Source organism: Pelodiscus sinensis, chromosome 19, assembly GCF_049634645.1.
Source record: "Pelodiscus sinensis isolate JC-2024 chromosome 19, ASM4963464v1, whole genome shotgun sequence".
In the NCBI taxonomy this organism is placed as follows: Eukaryota; Metazoa; Chordata; order Testudines; family Trionychidae; genus Pelodiscus; species Pelodiscus sinensis.
Genome location: NC_134729.1, coordinates 9,828,025 through 9,850,453, shown reverse-complemented (window position 1 = coordinate 9,850,453; position 22,429 = coordinate 9,828,025). Strand labels below are relative to the sequence as shown.

Genomic DNA, 22,429 nt, shown 5'->3' with positions numbered 1-22,429 from the left:
CCCTGTGGTCTGGGGTGTCCATAATGACTCTCTCCACTGCCAAGTCCCCTCCTCTGTCTCACCCATGTCACCTTCTCTGGAGAGCTGGAGAAACTGGGACCAGTTCCACAGCGGGTGGAACTTTGCAACTCCAGTGGGGCTCTAGGTACCCCAGCTGGGGATCTGCCCCCTGACTCCTACGAAGCAATACAGATTTACACCAGCTGGGGATCTGGCCTGACTCCAATAGAGCGATGCTGTTTTCCATGAGCTGGGGAATGGTCAATTGCTGATCCCTAGTGGGTGAGCTACCCCGCTGCATGTGTGAGTACTGGCCAAGAACCCCGGGTTTAACCTCACCAGTCCTGCTTCCCAGCAGAGTAACTGGAACCAGTGACCAGGTGGCGGTGGAGTTTCCATCACCAATGGATTTTAAAGCAACGCTAGATGGCCACAATGATCCCTCTTCTCGTGGGATGAGGGATCTGTAATTCCTGATCATCTCCTTCATTCGGTCTTCTACGCTCTCTGCTTCCTGCTGGTAAGTGGGAGCTGTTAATGCCCCAACAGCCCAGTGGCTTCCCAGCATCTATTAAAGAGCAGGCTGATGGCACAAACAGAAGTGACAGAAACAGACGTTTTTGCTCTTACATGTGGAGGCTCCCCTGACAGCAGTGTCACCAGACGTGCTTCCTAGAGGTGGATTTGAACCCAAGTCCTGTCTCCAAGTGCCTCCTGGGGGGAGTCCAGCCTGAACTTTAAGCCTCTTTTATCTCCCCTTCACTGTTTCTCTCTGAGTCCTGAACTCAAGACATTAGTAGCAGTTTGAAGTCTGCTCTGATCATCCCCAAGGGACACCTGAGGCAAGTTCCTTCCCCTCTCTGGGTCCCAGTTTCCCCCCCACCCTCCATTATGTCTGTCTAGCCGTAACTCTTTGGGGTAAGGACGGTCTCCTACCAAGGTCATGTTCTGTGCTGTAACATTCTCACACAGAGGATGAACCCTCCCGCCCAGAGCAGCAGGATACAGCCTGCAAAGTGCCAGCAAGACCATGCTCCCAGCGCTAGGAGCTGTGCTCCTCATGAGGGTGATTTCCCTAGAGCGCTGTGGGGTCTTGCCCAGCCCTGGTGCTGGGACCACACTAACCTGCTGCTGGGATCGATAAGGCCTCAGTGTGTTTGAGCAACACCCATCTTATTCGGAGCCCTTCAGCACTGTCAGATACACCTAAGAGTTCATCCAGCACATCCCACAGCATTTTCCAAACAACAGCCCAGCCATCCCATCACTGGTTGGGGAAACTGAGGCAAAGGAAGTGACTCACACTGTTCAATCTGGAGCCCAAGCCAGGATTGGAACACCAGAGACCCTGGGCTCCCAGACCATACTCTACCCACTAGGCCAGGCTTCTCCCGCCCTAAAGGGCAGGATCCAGGTAAAGCACCCAAGAGCCCACTACACCCTTGATATGCCTCACTGGCGCTGCCCACAGCCCTGGCTGTGCTGAGCGAGGGCTCACCGCAGTGGATCAGCCCAACGACCCATCCTGTTCTGTCTCCAACTGGCCTGTCCCAGCTGCCTCAACACTTGTAGCAGGCAGGCAATTGAAGAAGCAGCAAAGGGAGCAAAGCCGCCAGGTTTGGGGCAGCTGGGGGTAGGGGAAAGGTCTGGCTGAGGTTAGCCCGTGGCCTGATGAGTTGTACTTAGGCTACTGCTGGGAGGAGGCAGGCATGTGTCACCAAGCAGACGTGCCCTGCCGTCCCGGATGCGGCCGGTCGGATCTGCACAGCTGCAGCCTACTACAGAGCACAGAGCAGGCCAACTTTTGGCACCTTGTTTTAGTTGCCACTCAAAATCCGTACAGGAGAAAACCGAGCAGACCCCAGCCTGAGTCGCTCGAGAAGGGCCTTGCCAGAGCCGCGGGGGGTGGGGAGTGCATTGTCCCTTTAAATGCAGTGCAGTTTGCTATAATCAGAATCCAAACCCCTTCCCTAAGCCCCAGTAGCCAGCCCTGCAGGTGGGACGTACAGGTGTCTGTGATGGAGCCGACAGCAACACGCCCTTCAACGGGCAGGCCAGGGGACCATCCAAACCGCTTTCTCCAGCGCCTTGGCCTTGCAACACTCAGCCACGTGTACGAGCCATCAGAGTCCCCGATGCCCCATTGCATGGAGAGTCTGGGAAGGAACCGGTGGCTGAACTGGTCCTGTCTGGGGGATGGAAGCCAGTCACAGCCTTTCCCCAGTGCCCAGCAGTGCGGTTTGCAAGAGGCCTGTGCTCCCAAGCAGACCGCAGGGGCGCTATGGAGAGGGAGCCCCCGGATGCATTGCTACTGGGGGACAATATTCTGCTCTGATGCCCTCTGGCTGGGCATTTTCACGGACAGCAATGGGGACAGGCCATGGGCGGCCAGTCACTCCGGGTGGGGCGAGAATGCCGCCCGTGGTTACACCCATGCAGTGCCAGCCATGTCAGTGGCATTGCCCGGGCGTCAGCAGGGGCAGACCTGGCCCTCTGGTCATGCACCCGGCTGCAATGCAGACGTGAACCAGGGACTTCCAGTGGGCTGCAGGCAGCAGCCCTCTCGAGGAGTCAGCTCATGGCGTCTGCAGGGAATGCTGCTCGTCTCCTCCCTCCTGGCACAGCACTTGGGACGCTGTGCTGGCTCTGAGAGCTAATTCCTTATGGGGGGAATGGGCGGGGAGCTGGGACTCGACACCTGACTGCTCATGGGTAGCGGTGGACGTGGACAGGCAGCAGGAAGGGGGCATCTGGGGCCCAGTTCCGCCATTACTGACTGCAGTGCGAGCCCCAGAAACCACTGGGTGGGCGTAAGTGGAGCAGGATTCCCGCCCAGCAGAGCAGGCGACTGTCTGCTTCCTGCGGCCCAGCCATGCCCCAGCCTTTGCAAGGCAGGACCTCTCTGCTGGAATGCGACAAACCTGCCCGAGGGGACTGAGTCGGGGGCCCTGACTGAAGCCAAACTCCCGGCGGAGTCAGAGAGCCGGAGCCAGAGGCGGTGACGGGTTTGGGAAGGTTCCTCGGAACGTACGCAGCAAAGCTCTGACTTCAAAGCCATGTTGTGCCTAAGTGCTGAGGGCCAGATCGCCAGTGGGTGTAAATTAGTGTCACTCTGTGGAGCCGCAGGCTAACCCCGGGTGTGCACCCAGCTCAGTGGGGCCCTGCTGCTTTGCACTAGCTCCGGGGCTGGAATCTCCCGCTGTGGCCCAGCACCGCTCCTAGCCCTTTGGAGCCTTTCCTTAGGCAAAGCTCTCCGGCCTGGATGGGGGAAGGCCGAGCCCAGGAGGGTAGCGGGACAATTTGGATCAGTTACGCCAGCGTCAAGCCCACTGAAACCAATGGGGGAAGGAGCATTTCCAGCGGGGCACTGCCCCCGGGCCGCGCTCGGAGCTGGCGCGACACAGAATACATCCATCGAACACCAAGGTGGTGCACGCGGCCTCCGTGCCCAGTACACGGGCTCACAAGCCATCGGCTCTTGGAACAGTCCCCAGTGCAGCAAGCAGCACCGGGCCGGCCAAGGCAGCGGCAGAGCAAGCCCTGCATGAGCCACGGCCCGCGAGCGGGGCAGGCAGCGGCTCTCTGGCGGGTGCCTTCTCTGGAGAGGGGAGTATCACAAGAATTTGGCAATACAGTGCAGCATGTATATATATTATATATATATATTAAAATATACAGGTTATAAATACCCAACCAATGCCTCTCCAGGCATATTTATCTCAGTCTACATAATACTTCAGCCCAGGACGCGGTGGGAAGGTGAGGGGCTCTGAGCAGGCGTTCGGGTCCACTGAGCCTGCTGGTTTCCGAAAGGGGAAGGTGCTGCCGAGCTGGGTGGTCCAAGGCTTCCCTCCTTTGCAGCAGCCCGCAGGGAAGGGAAAAGCCCTGGCAATGCCTGCTGGCAGAGGCGGCGGAGTGCATGGCAATGGATGTGTGAGCGGCTGGAGAAGGCCTTAGGGAACCAGGCAAAGCCACCCAAGGGGAAGGGTGTCCCCCAGCTGCTGGCTCTCGGGGGTTGCTGCATGCAGAGAGCAGACAGAAATCAGAGCAGGGGTGAAGCAGGGGCAGGACAGGAAAGACGGGAAGGGCCCAAGGAAATGAAACCATTCTCTGGAGCACATCAGGGACTGCTGGGTCGCTTAAGCCGGCTGCCCATCCCTTCCATCGTGCTGCTCTCTGCTGGAGCAGGCAGGGGCTGTGATCGCCCCGTGCGCCCCATAAACAAAACAGCCAGACCCCATGGACAACACTGAGTCCGTGGGGCCCAGCAGCCTCCGTCCCTCTCCCTGGACATGACAATTTCCTGCTATGTCCCAGCACTGCATGAGCCCTGCCATGCAAGCGCTTGAGAGATGGGTCTTCATCCCCGCCGCCCGAGATCTTCCATCCTGCTGCGAGCAGCCCGTCCTGGGGACCTCGCTGCTCCCAGTGGGCGCGTTGCCGGGGCACAGCAGGTGTGGACGAGAACCAACACGCCAGCCTCAGGTGCTTGCAGCTCCATGACGTCGCTAAGTGAGGTGAGGCCCGAGGCAGGGAGCGATGGGACAGAGCCTGAGTCTGGCAAACAAACGGAAGCGCAATCTGGACTGTTTTGTAGTGAGAGGTGCAGAGCCCGGGCTGTGCTGGTGCCCATGGGTGTAGTGTCATTGTCTTCAGGAGAGCGATGCTGGCTGCCTTTGGTGGTCTCCCAAGACTCTTCCATGCAAGTGATGCCTGATGGCCACATCTACCAAGAACGATGCTGCTAGCCCCGGTGGGGAGCACCCCAGGCAGCGCTTTCTTGGAAAAGTCCTTCATGGGGGTCACATTTGCAGACTGGGTCCGTCCCAAGGAAGCTGTTTCCCCTGCTGCCTGCTCACCAGGACAGGCTTCAAAGCGGTGAGCGGTTCAGCGGTTGTGGCCGGGGGGCCGGTGTGGAGAGAGGTGGCCTGGGTCTCTCTGAGCAGCTGCGGAGCCCTCCGTAAGGGACGCTCCAAGGAGGGGCATTTCCATCCTCTGGCCAGGGCTCACAGGGCTGTGCATGCCCTCCATCTGTCGGGCCAAACCTCACAGGACTACGGAGACAGTCGAGACCCACGGTGCCAGCTGCAGAGCTGGGTCAGAGGAACCCAGGCCAGGCTGGTTGAGGAAGGGGAAGCCCCACCATGCAGAGAAACAAACCTCCAGAGGATTCCCAGCTGGGGACTCCTCTCTCTGCCCCTCCCCAAACCACTCCTGCTCACCCGCGCTGGGCAGACCTTGGCAGGGAGACGAGGTTTAACGTGTTGATCTGGCTGGAGTGAGGGGTGGCTCTCCTTTAGGATCTGTTTCCACAGAAGTCTCTCTAGACAAGGAGGTTAGCTGGAAACCCTGCTGTTTGCCAGATGGAGCAGAAGAGAAAGGCAGTAGTTCTGCCACCTTCTGGAGACCTGAATGGTGCAGGAGACTGGGTGTGCAGCTCCATTACGGAGGGGGACGGCAGGGCAGAATGTTGCTCTCACAGGTTCCCTTGTGACATATGTAAACCTAAGTGCGGAGCCCCCCGAGGGGAGCCCCGTTGGCATCGTAACATTTTAAATAAATAATATCTGGAGAACAAAAATAAAATCTCATCTCTCATGTCACCAATCAGGCTCCTCGATCCACAATCCCCCGCCCCAGACTCCTCCCGTCCTGGGGAACAGGGATCCAGAGGCCTCCAACTCTCCCCTCTCCAAGCAGATGCTCTGGGGATTGTTGGGGACACTCATTTAAATAACGGACGAGGGACTCACTTTCCCGGCCCGGTGCGAGGCGGAGGATGGGGGGGAGGACGGTTGTCGGCCAGGTGCCCACAGCCACGCCCACCCCCCGCTCACCATGACACCGGGCTGAGTTCTCGAGTGTGCGAACTTGTGGGGGAGGCAAACCAAGGAGGCCCTGGGGGCAGGGGAATGAGGGCTACGCCATGGAGTTGGAGTGGAACTACGGGTGACGACAGCGCTGGAGAAAGGCAGTGCAGACAACAATCAAGGTAGATGTTCTGTGTAACGCAGGCTGGCTGGAGAGCTGTCCCCGCTGGCAACAGAGATGCAGAGCTCTGAGCCCAGCCGCCATGGTGGGTCTTTGATCTCCCTCACCTGCTGCTCCAAGGAGAGGAGTCTCTTCCTTCTGGGCAGCCCGCTCAGGGCCCACTCGGCGGAGGGCAAGATCCCCTGGCAATGGCATCTCCTCTCACTTGCTGAGGGTCTCTCCGAAGATGCTCTGTGGCTCCATCTCACCGTCGGCCTCAGCAGCGGAGGGGGGGTCCTCGGGCTCACTGTCTGTGGAGCCGTCGCTCTCCTTGCCGGAGCTCTCCGGGCCCCGCAGGAAGCGGGCGTTGCAGGGCGAGAGCGGGTACAGCACGTCCTGCAGGGCACCCACCACCATGGGGTTGGTCAGCAGCTCCTCGTCTGAGGAGTGCAGCGAGTCCTCGTCCACCGCCAGATGGCTCACAATGTGGATGCCGTCAAAGCCCATGGAGTCCTCAAAGGGCTTCTGGCCCTTCATCAGCCGGATCTGGAGAGCACAGGGAACCGGAGGAGTGAACAGCAGTGACAGGGCTGGCACACGCACCCCCACCAGCCTGCCTGTCTGGGTTGGATGGGGCAGGGTGTGTGGATGTGGCCGCTCAGCACCAGGAGGGAAAAGGTGCGGACACAGCTCCCCCCTGGAGGGAGCAGAGGGCTGACCCTTCCCAGGATGAGAGAGGGGGAGCTCGGGGGCAGGGGGAGCTCTGGGAATAGGAGGGTGAGACCCAGCCCACCCAGCACAGGGCAGAGGCAGCTCCCCAGGGTGGGGCAGCTGGGGCTTAGGGAGAGGGCAGAGCCAGCCCCTCGAGTGGAGGGACGGGTTTGGTGGCAGCAGCACAGTCCCTGGGGCATGTAGCTGTCAGGCTGCCTCTGAGAATGTGCTCTGTGCTGTGGCTCTTATGGGCACGGCGTAAAGGCCAGGGGGAGGCAGGGCCTGGACACATCCTGCGTTCAGCAGGAGCTAGACCAGCTGGCCCTTGCGGCCCTTTGTAGCTGTGATTCTCCGGCCCCCAGTCTGAATGGCTGGGGTGGGCTCTGGCTGAATCGCACACACAAAGGGTTCTGCTGCCATCTCGGGAGGACACGGCGTCTGGCGTGGCAGGTCCCAGCTCTCGGCCCAGACTGTCGAGCTGCAGCCTGAGCTGGATTTGGGAGGAAAGAGACAGACGCAGCGAGACCCTCGGCCCCTCTGGCAGAAGCACAGAAATGGGGCCCTGGGCTGGGAGACGCTGGGAAACCCTCTCTCCTAGCAGGGATCTTCCAGTTTCCTTCTCCTGCCACCCCTGGGGCCAATGGCAAAAGCCCAGTGGAATTAGCTCTGGGGGAGGCCAGAAGGGCCCGGAGCTGGATGACCGACAGGGCCTGCCTGCTGAAGAGCCCACCTTACGGCTAAGGAAAAGGACTGAGAGAATTTCTTGGCTCTGTTTCTTGACAACCTTGGGCAAGTCATAGTCCCTCTGCATGCCTCAGTTTCCCTAATCACCCTGGCCCACCTCACAGGCTGGAGTTGGGGGCTGAATTCATTCCTGTTTCCGAAGTGCTGTGACGTAGATCCTTGGGGAGCAGCGGCAAGTGCTGCTTTTGTAATTAAACAGGTGCCGCCAGATCCCCAGCTGGCACAAATCGGCAATGACAGGGGATTCCACGATCCCCAGCTGGTGTAAACAGGCAGAGCGACAGGGGAGTCAATGGGCCAGATCCCCCCTAGTGTAAATCAACACTGCTCTATTGGAGTCAGTGGGGCTACAGGCATTTCGATCTGCCCAGTGCAGTTGGGTAACCTCTGTGCCCTGGGAAACTGACAAATCAGTGTAAAAGCATCACACTGGGTGACACTGTAGCAGATGGGGAATCCCCAAAGCCTTTAGTGTCTCATGGCATGGAGAGGCCCAGTGCAGGCTACCGGGAATCAGGGAACCCAGCCAGACACGGAGCATGGCCCAGCAGGCTGGCCAGGCTCACACTAGGGACCAGGAGACATCAGGGCTGTTTGAAATATGGCAGCATGGAGAGGCCCCAACCAAAGTCAAGGCGGCTGCACAGCCCTCAAGAAAGACTGAGGCACTGAACAGACCCTGCCTGAGATGGGGGACCTGTCACCGGGCACTGCACTGCCCGTGAGGGTAGGTGCCTGTCTGCCAGGTGCCGGCAGACCTCGATCTGTGCGTGACAGAGGGAGCTGTTAGCGTCTCTGCTGAGCCCGGCTTCCCATCTAGGCCTGTCCTGGGTGCTGGCTGGCTGACTCAGAAGCAAACCTCTGATCTCTATCAGCTCCCCTGAAAATCAGTGACTTGGAAGCCTCAGTCACAGGCTGTTTCTAATGAGACGTTACCATGCGTGGGAGGCTGTGGTCTGCCACCAAGACGCTAGGGCGAGAGTCTGTCGCAGCTGTGCACGGCCCAGCACCAAGGGCAGTTAAACCCCGCTGGGCACAGGGAAATGACAGTGGCAACATGCCCACCCCACCTCATCAGGGCATGGCAGTGACTGCTCTGTCCCATCCACTGTGGCAGTGCCAGCCTCCGGTTCTCATGCCCACGGCTTGCCATGGGGAGATGTGTCTAGCCACCCGTAGAGGCAAACAGCCGGGGATGTGGTAGGGTACGTGGCTTCTTCTGTGGCCCCTCATGCACTGACCCTAACAGCACCCCCGAGAAGCGGGGCAGGGCTCTCTTCCCCACTGGGCAACCAAGGAAACTGAGGCAGAGAGCGACTAGCCACTTACCCAAAGTCTCCCAGGGTGTCTGTGGCAGAGCAGGGAACTGACCCCCCAGTCCTGTGGTGCCATTGCAGGCCTAGCCCTTACAGGGAGGCGCTCGCAAGGACAGGTCTGGGCAGGAGGCCCTGCCTTTCCCAGCCCTGTGCTCCACGGTTCAAAGGGCCGAGTAGTCTGGGGGCTGCAGCCTCAGTACACATGCAATGAGGCAGACAGGAGGGTGGAGACAATACAGGCTGCAACCAGAGATGGGCTGCAGACAGGAGCCCAGGCCCCTATGCCCCCAAATCCAGAGCTGGATCCAGGTCAAAAATTTGCCAGCAGCCCAGTCTTCCTGTGGGCCTGGCTCTGGACGTAGCCTCTGTGCTGAAGAGGGGTCAGCGGCAGGAGGCTGGGTCCGGCTCCCTCAGCTGCCCCTTTGGTTCGGAAAGCGGTTGCAGGGATCCCGCGAGGAGGGCGCTGCAATTCGCTCCTAGCTCCGGTCTCGTGGGACCCTGGCTCCAGGGGAACCCGCCCTGCCCCCACCATGCACAGCACTGGGGCTGGGAACTGCACTCACCTCAGCCTTGAGCTCGTCAATCTGGTCCTTGAGCTCCCGGATGTACTGGGAGGAGTCCGAGTTGTTCAGCTGCCCTTGGATCATCCCTTCTTCCCTCTGTGGGGAGCGGGCAGAGAATCAGGCTGGGGCCCAGGAGCCTGGGAACAGAGTTGGGGCAGGGATGCCAAGGCAGCAGCTGCTTAGACATCCTGCCCCCAGCGGGGATCGGGACAGGCCCTGGGCAGGCGGGTGGGGGTTGTGCTCACAGATCCACACGCCTGGGGGAGCTGATTATTTCCCCATACCTGGATCTCCAGCTCAGCGATCCGCTGCCGCATCTCGGCCACGGCTGCCATGCTGTCGGCCTCCCGCAGCCGCACCGCCATCACCTCCTCTTTGCTCTGGGGGCCAAACACACGGGATGAGGGCCAGTGCAGCAGCGGGGGAACTATGGGACTCAGCAAGGGAGGCTCACGTCTGCAGAGACCAAGCTCGGGGAGATGCCACGTCTCTGCAGAAGGCACCAGGACACTGACGTGTCACACAGCTGCAGTGACCACGCAGACTCTGCCGCGTTAGCTTGGGGGACAGAGAGGAGCCCTATAAACTCGCCCCGGGGTAGCCCCTTTCCCAGAATGTGGGCGGCCTCGCCAGCATGTCTGTCCAGCTGGGCCCAGGTCTACAGCGATGTCGTGTTCAAGGCAGATGGGGGAGCCCAGATATGGGATCCCCAGAGCAGGATGTGTCCGGGAGTCAGCACGTCGGGGGCTGCGGATCCTGGGTCTGGGAGAGGGTTTCTGCCCCCGCTGCTGTGCAGGGAGGGCTAGTTTTGCTGTCTGGGGGCTGCCTCTTGCTGCCGAGCCCCTAAAGAGCAGCCAGGTGGATTTCACCCAGTGCCAAGCAGAGCCGAGCGGGCTGGGGCAGAGCAGGGCAGGGCAGGGCCCCACAGGGCTCAGGTTCCTGGGCTGAGCAGGCTGCCCCCTCTGCCCTGCTGTGGCTGCCCCCAGCCTGGCACCTACCTTGCACTCGGACTCCGCATGCTTGCGCTTGGTCTCGCTCAGCTGCGTCTGCAGCCCTTTGTTCTGGGCAGTGACGTACTGCAGTTTCTCCTGCAGCCCCAGGCACTCCTGCTCCGTCCGGCTCAGCAGATTACTGTGAATCTGGTCCTGGGACAAGGGCGAGACAGACGGAACCTGGCTCCAGGGACAGGCCATTCCCAGCCCTATTGCTTCCCCAGGGGGTGTGCAGGCGCCCGATACACCCCCTCCCACCTGGAAACACCCAGACTACACCCACACTCTGGAACTGCGCTACAGGCATGTGCAATGCACACCCCTGCCTCACAACTGCACCCCACTCTACAGCAGCACCCCCTTCAATGCACCCCCAAACTAGTGTAGTACATTCATGCCCTGGCCCCCAAATACCCACCGCGCTCCCAGGCTGCAAACACCCCCTAGCTGCACCCGCGCCAAGTGTACATGAAAGACTCGCCCACAGCCTTGCAGACACCCACTGCGCTGCCAACCCCTAAGAACGCCCGTCCTGCGGCCGCCCAGTGGCCCTTCCAGCCCACGTCCTGCCTGCCTTCCTGGGAAGGAACAGAACAGGGCCCCGCGCAACTCAGCCCGGCCCAGCCTGGGCTTCTGGCAGTCACCCAGGGCACCCTCTGCCACCAGCCATCCCCGGGCACCCAGCGTGGCCACACTGCGGGACGGCACTGCATGCACACGCAACCCGACACGCACTCCCACTCACCAGCACGCTGGGCACGCCCCCCTCTCACCAATGCACGATACACGCACTGCCCCCAACACTGCACATCCACCCCACTGTAATACCCCGCACACATGCACCCCCCCATTCACCCCCCTGCACTGTACACACCCTGCACACATGCACCCCCCCATTCACTCCCCTGCACTGTACACACCCTGCACACACGCACCCCCTACATCCACCCCCCTGCACTGCACATACTCTGCACACACCCACCCTCCACTGTACACCCACCCGCACCCACTTTACATACTCTCCGTCCCCTATTGTACATACCCTGCACACATCCACCCCCCATGTACCTGCACCCCCCAATGTACTTGCCCCGCACCCCTCACTGAACATACCCTGCTCCCCCCACACTGTACATACCCCACCCACACTCCCACTGTATATACCCCTACACACTCCCCACATACTGTACATACCCTGCACACACCTGCAACCCCCTGCACTGTACTTATCCTGCGTACATCCACCCCCCCGCTGTACATGCCCTGCACACATCCACTCCCCCCATGCACATGCACTTCCCACTGTAAATGCCCTGCACATATCCCCCACACACTGTATATGCCCTACCCTCAACATACAGTACACGCACACATACCCATACCCTTGCCAACACACTGCTACTCATGTCTTGCAACTCTCTACCACCTACACACACCCTGAACTCAGCCTGCACACATCCACAACCCCTACACACAGGATCTCACACACAGCCACACCCGTAACACACTGTGCATGCCCCACACACATCCACACCCCAACACACAGAACTCCTCACACAGCCACACCCCCAACACACTCTACTCACCCCCCATCCCCACCACAGTGGGCACACCCTATCCAATTCCCCTCACTACATACTGCCCACGCCCCACACACCTCCCACCCCCAACTGCAGGCCCCCTTGTTCTACCCAACCCCCCTCCACCTGCACATTCCCTCCCCCGCACTCACGCAGCCACACTGACCCCTCCCCTCCTCCTCTCCCCATGGGGTGGCTCCAGACCCAGCTGGCTCCTGGCCCTGCCAACTGCCTCACCTGTGTTTCAAGCTCTACCAGCCTCTGCCGCAGCTCCCGGAGGTCAGCCTGCGCCTGGGCCTCCCGCAGGCGGATGGTCATCAGCTCGTCCTGGAGGTCGTTGATGGTGTTTTTGCGGGGGGAGTCCTTCCAGCGCCCGCCTGCTCGCGACAGGTGAGCCTAGGGCAGTACAGGGAATAAGAGTAGGAATAAGAGATCCTCCGGAAAAGGCTTTATTTTCCGGAGAATCACGTCTAGACTGGCACTTTTCTCCGGCTTATCTCCAAGCCAGAAAAAAGCGGCAGCTATGTTAATGCAAATACCGCGGGGGATATTTAAATCCCCCGCGGATTTGCCTATTCCAAAGTGCTACATTAGCATCCCTTTTCCGGAAGGGGTGCCAGAGTAGACACAGCCAGGGAGTGGGCACTGGAGAGTAAGAATTATTCAGTGTGGCTTTGCTGCTTAGGTTTCACTTGACCTGAGACCAATGGGGGCAGACCTCCTGCAAGAGGCGGACATGCGAGTGTGATTTCTTGTAGGAAAACAGGGCGATGTGGGCAAAATGCCCAAGGCTAAGGAAAGGGTGGCCAAACCAAACCCTCAAAGGGTTACGCTGGAGGCAAACTCAGCCTCCGTTGGCCCAGGGAGGCTGCCAGAGCCCAGGGTCCAGAAGCTAATGGCACTAGGAGAGGGAGGCCATCATGCAGCCTGCCCTCTCCGGGACACGCACGTCCTGCTGTGCTCTCCTGGGCTCGGACACATCTGACCCCAGTGGGAGCGGAAGGCCGGGCTACTGGAGAGACATTCATGATATGGAGGGATGGATTTAGCTGGGATTGGTCCTGCTTTAGCCAGGGGGCAGGACTTAATGACTCCTGAGGTCTCTTCCAGCCCTGGGATTCTATGATTCTGGGACCCAGGGAACCCACGTGAAACATGGGTGCTGCAACTCCAGCCAATGCTGCTGGACTGTGTGGCCTGGCTGGGTGTCCAGTGCAGACACAGGACACATCATGGGGGAGCTGACAGTTGGGGTTCTCCCATTCGCTGAGCACCCACAGCCGGCAGCAGGTGTTTCTAGCGGTGGTGCACATCTGCGCATGCCTTGGCGCACATGACAAAGATTATTTTGCGCATGGGATATAAAAAATTAGAGAACATTGTCTACAACCTTCTTTGGGAGCTTATTCCAGAGCCGAAATCTCCCTAGCCGTAGAGCGGATAACTTCTGCTCCTACCTTCAGTGGACATGGGGAACACGTGATCGTTGTCCTCTTTAGAACAACCATTAGCACATTTGAAGACTCTTATCTTGTCCCACCCCCCACCAGCTTTTCTCAAGACTAAATGTGCCCCGTTTTTTAACCTTTCCTCACAGGAGAGGGTTTCTAAATCTTTGATTTCATTCACTGGTCTCGTCTGAACTCTGTGTAATGTGTCCACACCTTTCTTGAAGTCTGATGCCCCAAATGGATGCAGGAGTCTTGCTGAGGCCTCACAGGTGCTGTGTGTGTGTGTGTGTGTGTGGGGGGGGGGGGGGGGCAATTATGGCCCATGTCTTATACACAACACTCCTGTTAGTACACACCGGAATAAGGGCAGCTTTTATTGCAAGGCATCACAGTAGACTCAGACTTTAAGGTCAGAAGGGACAATGATGATGGGCTAATGTCTGACCTACACGTCATGGGCTACAAAACCTCACTCGGTGTTCTGGGGCCTCACCCATCCTCCGGTTCTCAGAGATTATCGGTAATGGCTCCAACACTGAACGCATCACCGGGGGTGTCTCAGCCCATGCGCTAGGGTGGGGGGCTGTTGGCCTGGTGATGAGTAGCTGACGGGGAAGTGGGCTTTACCTGCCAGCTGTCATTGAGCTCCTTCACGTGCAGCTGCAGCTCCTTGAGCGAGGTCAAGGCCTCTGCCTCGCGTACCTTCAGTGCCTTGAGCTCCTCCTGCAAACGGGCCACGTTGTTCTCGTCGGGAAGCGAGCTGTTCCTCTGCAGGGAGGTGGAGGCAGAGGGTGTTAGGCTAGGGCCCAGCAGCACAGGCTTCTCCGCTCTGACCATTGCACCGTGCTGCCCAGCTTTCCACATCCAGGCTCTGGGGCCATCCAGGGTGTCCCCCAGGGAGGGCCTGGGTAGGGAACAAGCCCTGCACTCAGCGGGAGACCTTGGACTCGTCGGGAGTGCTGCTGGGGCACAGAGTGACGTGGTGCGGTGCGTTAGGGATGTGAGAGTTTAACTGGTTAGCTCGTGGAGGCTGCAGCAGCTCCAGCCCTGCAGGCAGGGGCTGCTCCGACCAGAGCCGCCTGTGTGTGGCAGGCAACCCCCTGCTGCTCTCCCTTTAACCAGCTAGCCAATTTAACTGATCACACATCCCTGTGTGTGCCACCCAGCTCCCCGAGCTCCGGAGAACACCAGCAGGCCCCACTCACACCCCTGTGGTAAGCAGAAGGCAAAGGACATTCCAGGTGGCTCCAAACTTTGCACTGGCAGGCTCTCCCACCAGAAAGGGAAGCAGCATGGCCCTGGCACGGGGAGCACCCTCAGCCCCAGCCAGCCAGAGCCATGTTTGGACACTGGCCACGATGGAAGTTCAGGCCCCACCGTGGTGGCGATTCTAGAGCAGAGCCCTGGCTGAGGGCTCAGGAGATGGGCCAGGCTTTGGCTCGCTCCGGGAGCAGGGCTCCAGCCGCTCACAGCGGTGCAATTCCACTGGAGACCATGCAGCCCTGGCCAGGGAGCAGCAAGGGGCTCGCATTTCCACCCATTTCTTGACCGGAAGGGCTGCAGCGGGGCCGAGCGCACTCTGCAAACCTCCAGCTACAGAAGGAACGAGGATGAGCCTAGGCGAGCCCAAGCAGCGCCCCTCTGAGCTCTCACAGCCTGCGGTCACCCCTGGCAGGGTGGCCACCCGAGTGGCTTTTCTCCAGGGAGCAGGGAGCTGAAGCTGCGTCTACATGGCATGAGCTGTGCTGGTGGAAACTCCCATTAGGCTGAGATCCCTGGCTGGGGCGAAGCAGCGCTGCTCCATGGAGTGCACGGAGCGGTGCCTCTTTACAGCAGCTGAGGCCAATCAGGAGCTCTGGGCCTGCTGAGTGAGTCATACACACGGCACAGGCAGGGCGGAGGCTTCCAGCCGGTTTCAGACACCACCCCCACGTTCTGCAGGAAAGCAATGGAGGAGGTGCTATCTCACCCTAGTCAGAGCAGAAATCACATGCTGGCAGCTGCAGGGAAGGCAGAGGTGGGAAGTCAGGGGAAAAGTTAGTGACAGCGAATTCATCTCTACTGCACTGCCAGGGACCCTGCACCCACCAAGAACCCTGAGGTTCGTATCATATTAGGAAGCAGAGTCACCCCCTTCATCAGCCTCGGCAAATCAGCTCAATACTCCTAGCAGCCCCACACCGCATGCTGCTAATCATAACCCCAGGCATGGGGCAGCACCCCAGTGCTCTAGCTGTACAGCTCAATGTTGTGTGTGCACAGTGCTTGGCGCAGCGGGGCCCTGATCACCGAATGCGGCCTCTAGGCCAAACCATAATCTACTACGTGTTTGGAGAGTTTGTGCGTTCATCTGTCTGTGAGTTGGTTTGATCAAGAACGTCTCCTAAACAGTAAGAGCTAGGACCACCACATTTGGCACGCAGCTTTCTCTTCTCCTGACTTAAAGCAAGGGCAGAGTTTGATTGTGTCCGGACAATGGAAAGTGCCTGGAATTCGATTGTTTCTCATAAAAGGGAGGGGTCTGGTAGAAGGGACAGTTATACTATAGAATAACCACAGGGGGCAGGCAGAAAGGGGGCAGAGATGGGAACTGGGACAACTATAACCCCATTAGGCTAGCAGTGGGTAGGAGTGGAGAAAGGGACAGCGCTCTACTATATATTTCAGAGAGTTTGTCTGCCTGTTTGTCTGTGTGTCAGTCCCCCGAATGGGGGGACATGGACCCCTCCCCCGGCTGCGCCCGATGCAGATGTAGCAGCCATGGACAGGCACTTCTCACCAGGCCCCAAGCTGCTGAGGTGAGAGAGGGCTGGGGTAATCCTCTCCCTCTGGGCAGCCCGCCTACTGAACCCCTCCTCCCCCAGTCCCACCCCAGAGCAATGATTTAAATGCAGAAAAGAAAAATGTATTTGAGGTAAGGACGCAAGCAATGCTGGGTAAATCTTCTAGTATCAACCAGCAGGGAGAAAACATCACCCTGCTCCCAAGCGAGTGACACGTGCCCTGGTTCTCCCTCCGCTTCGTGGATTATTGGAGAGAGAACGGATCTGTGTGTAATGGGAGAGGGGGCAAGTGGTGACCCCACTTAGACCGGAGCAATCACACATCTGCTGCAACATCCGTTAGTCAAATACACCCTGCGCCCTTCTCATTCCGAGGACAAATGGGAACCCAGCAGTGGTGTCACACACAAACACATGCGGCTGTGCATGGTCCAGATCTCTCGTCACCCCACGCTTCAGGGGCTTTTGCACTGCCGTGTTGGGTGGAGGGCAAGGCCTTGAGTCATCCTTCCAATCTCAAGCCCCCATGGGCTTTCTCACATACTGAGCAGGTGTGGTCACAGCAGTGCGAGCTGAAGCAGGAAGGGCTGGTTTGGGGCTTGTTGGGGTGTTAAAAGGGTGGGAGGACCTGATTCTCACAGCTGCAATCAGCTAAGATGAGGCTCTCCAGCATCAGCTCAGCCTGAACTAGAGAAGCTAGAGGTTAGATTTAAGGTACAGAAATTCAGCACTGGACAGACCACCCCCTAAAACACAGGCATTGTGTAAACACACGGGATCAGGCATTCAGGTCAGCCTGCTAGGACTGGGACCCTTTGATGCATTTAGATCCAGCACTGTGATCAGACTTCAAGCACCCCCACTTAGTTGGGTTGGGGGGGGAGGATATTCGGGCTCAATCTCTGGTTAGATCAGACCAACAAGAGAAGGAGGGAAGGAAGGCTTAGCAGACCTCACTCTTTGGGATGTGTTGTTTTTTTCTGTAACAGACGAACTCAGCTACCCCCTGAAGCTCCTAAATAATATCAGCAACACCCATTTCCAGCTTTCCCTGGGTGACCTCTGGCCTATCGGGTCGATGATCCTTCCCTGCCATGCTGGCAGGGTGAATTCATAAGGTAACTGAGGTGCTCAGCTTGGGGCCCTGAAGGTGTCTTGATGGATGGGGCCTGCTGTGTGGAGGCGGAGGGGAACCATTGGCCCTTGGGCTGTGACCCATGGCACCTTTTGTGTCTCTGTGGCACTGAGTCCCACCTGCAGCCACTGCAGGAGCCCCATGCATAGGACAGGACTGAACCTACTTAGCCAAGACGGCTTCGCTTTACTAAGTGTCTGCTGAGCAGGCCACGACTTGCCTTTTCCATATCCCACTAACTTGGAAGGCTCCATACCCTGAACCCAGCCCAACTCTTCCCATCAAAGGAGACCTGAGAGCATGGGGGAACCTGGCATGGGCTCCGAAATCTGCAGTGATCACAGACCCACTGCACTGGGGAGGCTGGGACCTGAATTTGGGCAGGAGAGCTGGCAGAGCACTATAGTATACCCCAGTCTGGCCATGCCAGCTCCAATACAACCAGCTCCTCTCCTCTTCAGTGAGCCCACTGGGGAGGAGATACCCCCAGCCAGGAGCCAGAACCTTTGGCTAATTAACTCTTTCCCTCCCTCAGCCCTCGCTCTCACTCGGCTCAGAACCGCACCAGCAAACAGCCGGGAAGCACATATCCCACCAGGCTACACAGATCTGCAACCTGACCCCAACAAAGTGAGCAGACCACAATGTAACTGGGGACCCTGTTGCAAGGGGAGCTCTGGCTCTCTGGCCCTTTGGCTCCTGACCTCTGAGGGGGGTGAATCAGTGCTGACAAGTGGGTTTGTGATAGAAACTGCATTTGCACCAGTCCCCCACTCCAGGTAGTTACATTTGCCAGCTTTCGTTCAGGACGGTGGAGAGAGAGTTCCACTAGAATCACGGGCTCCCTCTACAATGTCCTCTCCTGCTCCCATGGGATTGCTGCTCAAGCCTGAAATTAACCAGGCAGTGCCTGCAGCGCCTTCCAGAGCCAGGCTTTGCTGACAGACTTGGACTGTTTATGCGAAGCACAAAAGTGCACTGACGTGCAACATACAACCATGCAGGAAGGAAATGGTTACAAGGCAAGGCCTTTCTGGAAGGAGGGGGGTTATCAAGCTGCTTTTATTTTTAATCACTCACTGATAATCATCTTCAGAGGTTTTCAAATCTAATCCCAGTACCGACCGCAAAGGAACAAATAAATCAAATGTAGAATCACTCACTGCAGGATGGTCAAGGAAAAAGAAACGTGGGCAGAAAATCCTGTCTGCAGGAGACACTGTCTGGGTTCTGGTGGATGCTATGTAAGGTGGGGAGCCTTTTTAATATGGTCCCCAAGCAGCCCAGGAGGGTGAGTAACAGTCAGTCACCCTTGTTCTTGGCAGAGGGTTCAGGCTGAGCGAAACCAGCCATCAATTATTAATTTATTTTATAGTAGCATCCAGATGCCTTGATTGAATTCAGGGCTCCAAATGAAACACGGAGACAAAGTGACTTGCCCAAGGTCAGACAGCAAACCAGTGGCAGGGCTGAGGAAAGGCCCCAGGTTTCCTGACTCCTTCTATACATGGCCCACATGGCCTCTCCGTGCTAGTGAGATGGAGTCGATAGAAGATGTACTAAAGATACCGGCAGCCCGAGTGAGGCAAATAAAGTAAGAGTCACAAAAAGGCCTGACCATTCACATCTCAAGTCAGGCAGTGTCAGCACAACTTTGCACTTGGACTGGAAACCACCGTGAAAAAGCCAGGGTGCTGCAGGAGTCTTCACGGTGCAGTGTAGTACTCAAGCAGTGCCCAGTGTGGCACCGGGGGCACTGCCAAGGCTGCACTGCCTTTCCGAAGGCTGGGACCTACAGAGCCCAGCTGACATCAGAGCCCTATTGTGCCAGGTGCTGCACAGACCATGACTGGGATTCTTCTTCACTTCCTGTCCCAAACTTTCTCTTAGTATTGCTTGGTGCACTGAACAAATGCTCCACCCTCAAAAGGAGGCTGCATTTCAGTGTGCTAGGTGGGACGTCTGCACATGAAGCTAAGTGCTGTGGGGTCCTTCAGGTGACAAACACGCAGGGAATAAAGCATATCTCCGCCTCCCCACGCAAGTGCTTGGAGTACCCCATGTCCATCACTATGATACGCACAGCAGCTGCCACCAGTTCCTTTCAGGCCCTACCACAAGGAAGGCTGAGTCTAGCTTGGGACTTCTTTGCTTTGGATTGTGAGCTACAATTCAACACCAGCTGGGCTGTGTCTACACTGCAGGCTTCTTGCGCAAAAATTTGCGGAGTGTCCACACTACAAGCCCATTCTTGTGCAAGAAAGTTTAGAGTAGATTGTCAGAATAGAAGGCTTTCTGCACAAGAGTTATTCCTCTCCCCACGAGGAATAAGCCCTCTTGCACAAGAGCTCTTGTGCAAAAAGGCATGTGTGGACGGGAACAGGGGTTTCTTGCACAAGAAACCCCTATGGCTAAAATGGCCATTAGAGATTTCTTGCGCAAGAGAGCATCCACACTGCCATGGTTGCTCTTGCGCAAAAGCACATGGCAGTGTGGACACGCTCTTGCTCAAGAACTCTTGTGCAAAAAGTTCTTGCGCAAGAAGCCTGCAGTGTAGCCCAGGAGCACCTGTCACTGGCCTAAATCCACATCTCAAATCAGTGACTCTCTCAGGCCAGATCCCCAGATGGTGTCAGCTGACACAGCTCCACTGACATCAATGGCACTGTGCTGATTAACACCAGCTGAGCATCTGATCCCCTGTGCCTTTCGTCCTGGAAGACCCCAGTGCATTCTGCTAACTGCACACAGTTCCCTTGACTCCCCACGTAAATACACCCACTCTCTAGGGGGCACTGCAGATGGTTAGTTACACATTGGATGAGGATGGACAATCCCACATCCAGCTGAAACAACAGGGAGGGTTTAAGCAGGCAGGAGCCTTTTACGGTACTGGACCGAAAGGGCTGGGCTAGCAGCCCCACTTTTAAGGAAAGCATCACAGGATCTTTGACCCAGAAGCTGGCAAAGGCCTCAGTTTTGCACCTCGTGCTATAAAAGTATCACACGCACAGCAAGTTGTAGGAACACAGGTTAAGTTCCCTGTGAGCTGTGCGCCTGAGCAGCTGCCTAATTAGCACCGTACAAAGAGGAGAGGAGGACCCTCACCCCCAACCTAGCCTCCGGCCTGGTGGCTGGGAAAGGGACGGCCTGAATCAGGCACTCCTCCCCTAGCCTGAAGGCAACCATGGCCCCACCCCAGCCACCCCTGGAGCAGCACAGCAACCTACCATGGCCTGGCCCAGACTTCACTCCTCCATGGTCAGAGTGGCCTGGGCAGCCTGTACCCCACCCCTCATAGCCCAGGCAGCTCAGGACCCCACCCTGCTGTGGCCCAAGTGGCCTGGCCCTAGAGCCCCTGCTGCAGTCGAACCCTGAGCCCCCCACACTTCACCCTCTGCTGCAGCCCTACCCCAGAGCCTGCAGCCCAACCCTTTACTCCAGCCCTGAGCCTCTCATCCCCAGCCCCACCCAGAGCCTGCAGCCCCACCCCAGAGCCAGCACCCCAACCCTTTACTCCAGCCCTGAGCCTCTCATCCCCAACCCCACCCCAGAGCCTTCAGCCCAACCCTTTACTCCAGCCCTGAGCCCTTCATCCCCAGCCCCACCCCAGAGCTCACTCACCACCTCTGGGTCACACTCCCCTCCATACTGGTGCACATAACAAAATTCATTCCGCTCAGGGGCAAGGAAAATGAGAGGGAACACAGGCTGCTCCTCCCTTGACTCCCCCCGCAGGTACGTTTAAACAATGCTGAAGCAGGGACTGCTCCCTCCCCCTACACACCTTTTCCATGTCCAGCACTTTGTCCTGCATCTCCTTCAGCGCACTCAGCGTCTCCATCTCCCTCAGGCGCGACTGCTCCAGCTCTGTCTCCAGGTGATTCACAAACTCCTCCGTGAACCGGGGGTTTCCCTGTCAGGGAGCAAACCCCCCCAAACCAGGCATTGTTAACTGGGAAAAGGCTCTTTAGCATGGAAACCATGGGCCTCAGGAACCCCTCTAGAAAGAACAAGGCCACTCTCGTTGAAGGGGCCATGCTCACGCGCACTTAGTCAAGCACACCCCCCAGTCAACGCAGGACAATCCGGAGAGCCCGCTGGAAGGGACCCCCTTGCACAGTCTTGCCAGGCTGAGGAGCATTGCTGGGCAGTGGTGGGGGAAGGAGGGAGGCTCCCAGGATTACAGATGCAGCTCTGCTCATTGGAGGTCCTGATCTCCCCATGACTAGACAGCTCTGCTCACCTTTCCTGCCTCCCTTGGAGACCCCCCCCAACCAGCTGGCCACTTCCTAGTGACTCTCTGGAGCAGGACTGTGCCCGTTGCTGCAATGCAGCAGCAGGGGTGGTATGTGGCACTCGGTAACAGCCGTGCAGTGCTACGCTGAAGGGTACAAGAGGTGAATGAAATGTTAGTGTGGCTGGGCACCAAAGTTAGCACAACCACCCCTGCAAAAAGGGCCAGGGGATCATTCGTGTCCATGAACTCTTAAGGCCTGGGGCTTGTCTCATCCAGGAATCCCAGTGAAAGCCAGAACGGCGCCCATTTCCCTGCAAGGCCTCACACTGGACAAAACTCTTCAGTTCTGGGCCCCCCACTACCAAAAGGATGTGGATGCATTGGAAAGGGTCCAGCAGAGGGTGACCAAAATGATAAGGGGGCTGGAGCATACGGCCTGTGAGAAGAGGCTGAGGGATTTGGGCTTCTTTAGGCTGCAGAAGAGAAGAGTGAGGGGGGATTTGATAGCAGCCTTCGACTTTCTGAAGGGAGGTTCCAAAGAGGATGGAGGGAGGCTGTTCACTGTCTCAGTGGTGGCAGAACAAGGAGCAATGGTCTCAAGTTTCAGTGGGGGAGGTCTAGGTTGGATATTAGGAAAAACTATTTCCCTAGGCGGGTGGGGAAGCACTGGGATGGGGTTCCTAGGGAAGTAGTGGAGTCTCCATCCCTAGAGGTGTTTCAGTCTCAGCTTGACAAAGCCCTGGTGGGTTGATTTAGTTGGGATTGGTCCTGCCTTGGGCAGGGGGCTGGACTCTATGACCTCCTGAGGTCTCTTCCAGCCCAAGGATTCTATGAAACTGTCCAGCACTCAGCTTCTGGGGGCCCATTAACATAACACCTGGTCAGCTGGGACAGGCGTGATTCCTACTACTGCCTTGTCAGTCCCTGGGGGCATTAAATGCAGC

The 22,429-nt window shown here is 57.9% G+C and overlaps 1 protein-coding gene across 5 annotated transcripts in view; it reads right to left on the bottom strand.

The window, feature by feature from the left end:
• Positions 1-3,641: 3,641 nt before the first annotated feature.
• EVI5L (ecotropic viral integration site 5 like) overlaps positions 3,642-22,429 on the bottom strand; it is a 61,021-nt gene continuing 42,233 nt past the window's right edge. For 4 of the 5 annotated variants that reach the window (XM_025189155.2, XM_025189156.2, XM_006132023.4 and 1 more), the window contains 7 exons: positions 21,033-21,161; positions 13,955-14,095; positions 12,114-12,272; positions 10,303-10,449; positions 9,589-9,684; positions 9,305-9,400; positions 3,642-6,516 (listed from right to left, as the gene is read on the bottom strand). In XM_025189155.2, the coding sequence (XP_025044940.1) occupies positions 6,193-6,516; positions 9,305-9,400; positions 9,589-9,684; positions 10,303-10,449; positions 12,114-12,272; positions 13,955-14,095; positions 21,033-21,161 (1,092 nt within the window). In that variant the 3' untranslated portion in view covers positions 3,642-6,192. Of the gene's footprint in view, positions 6,517-9,304; positions 9,442-9,588; positions 9,685-10,302; positions 10,450-12,113; positions 12,273-13,954; positions 14,096-21,032; positions 21,162-22,429 lie in introns of all 5 variants that reach the window. The other variant, XR_012896643.1, reaches the window with a different exon arrangement.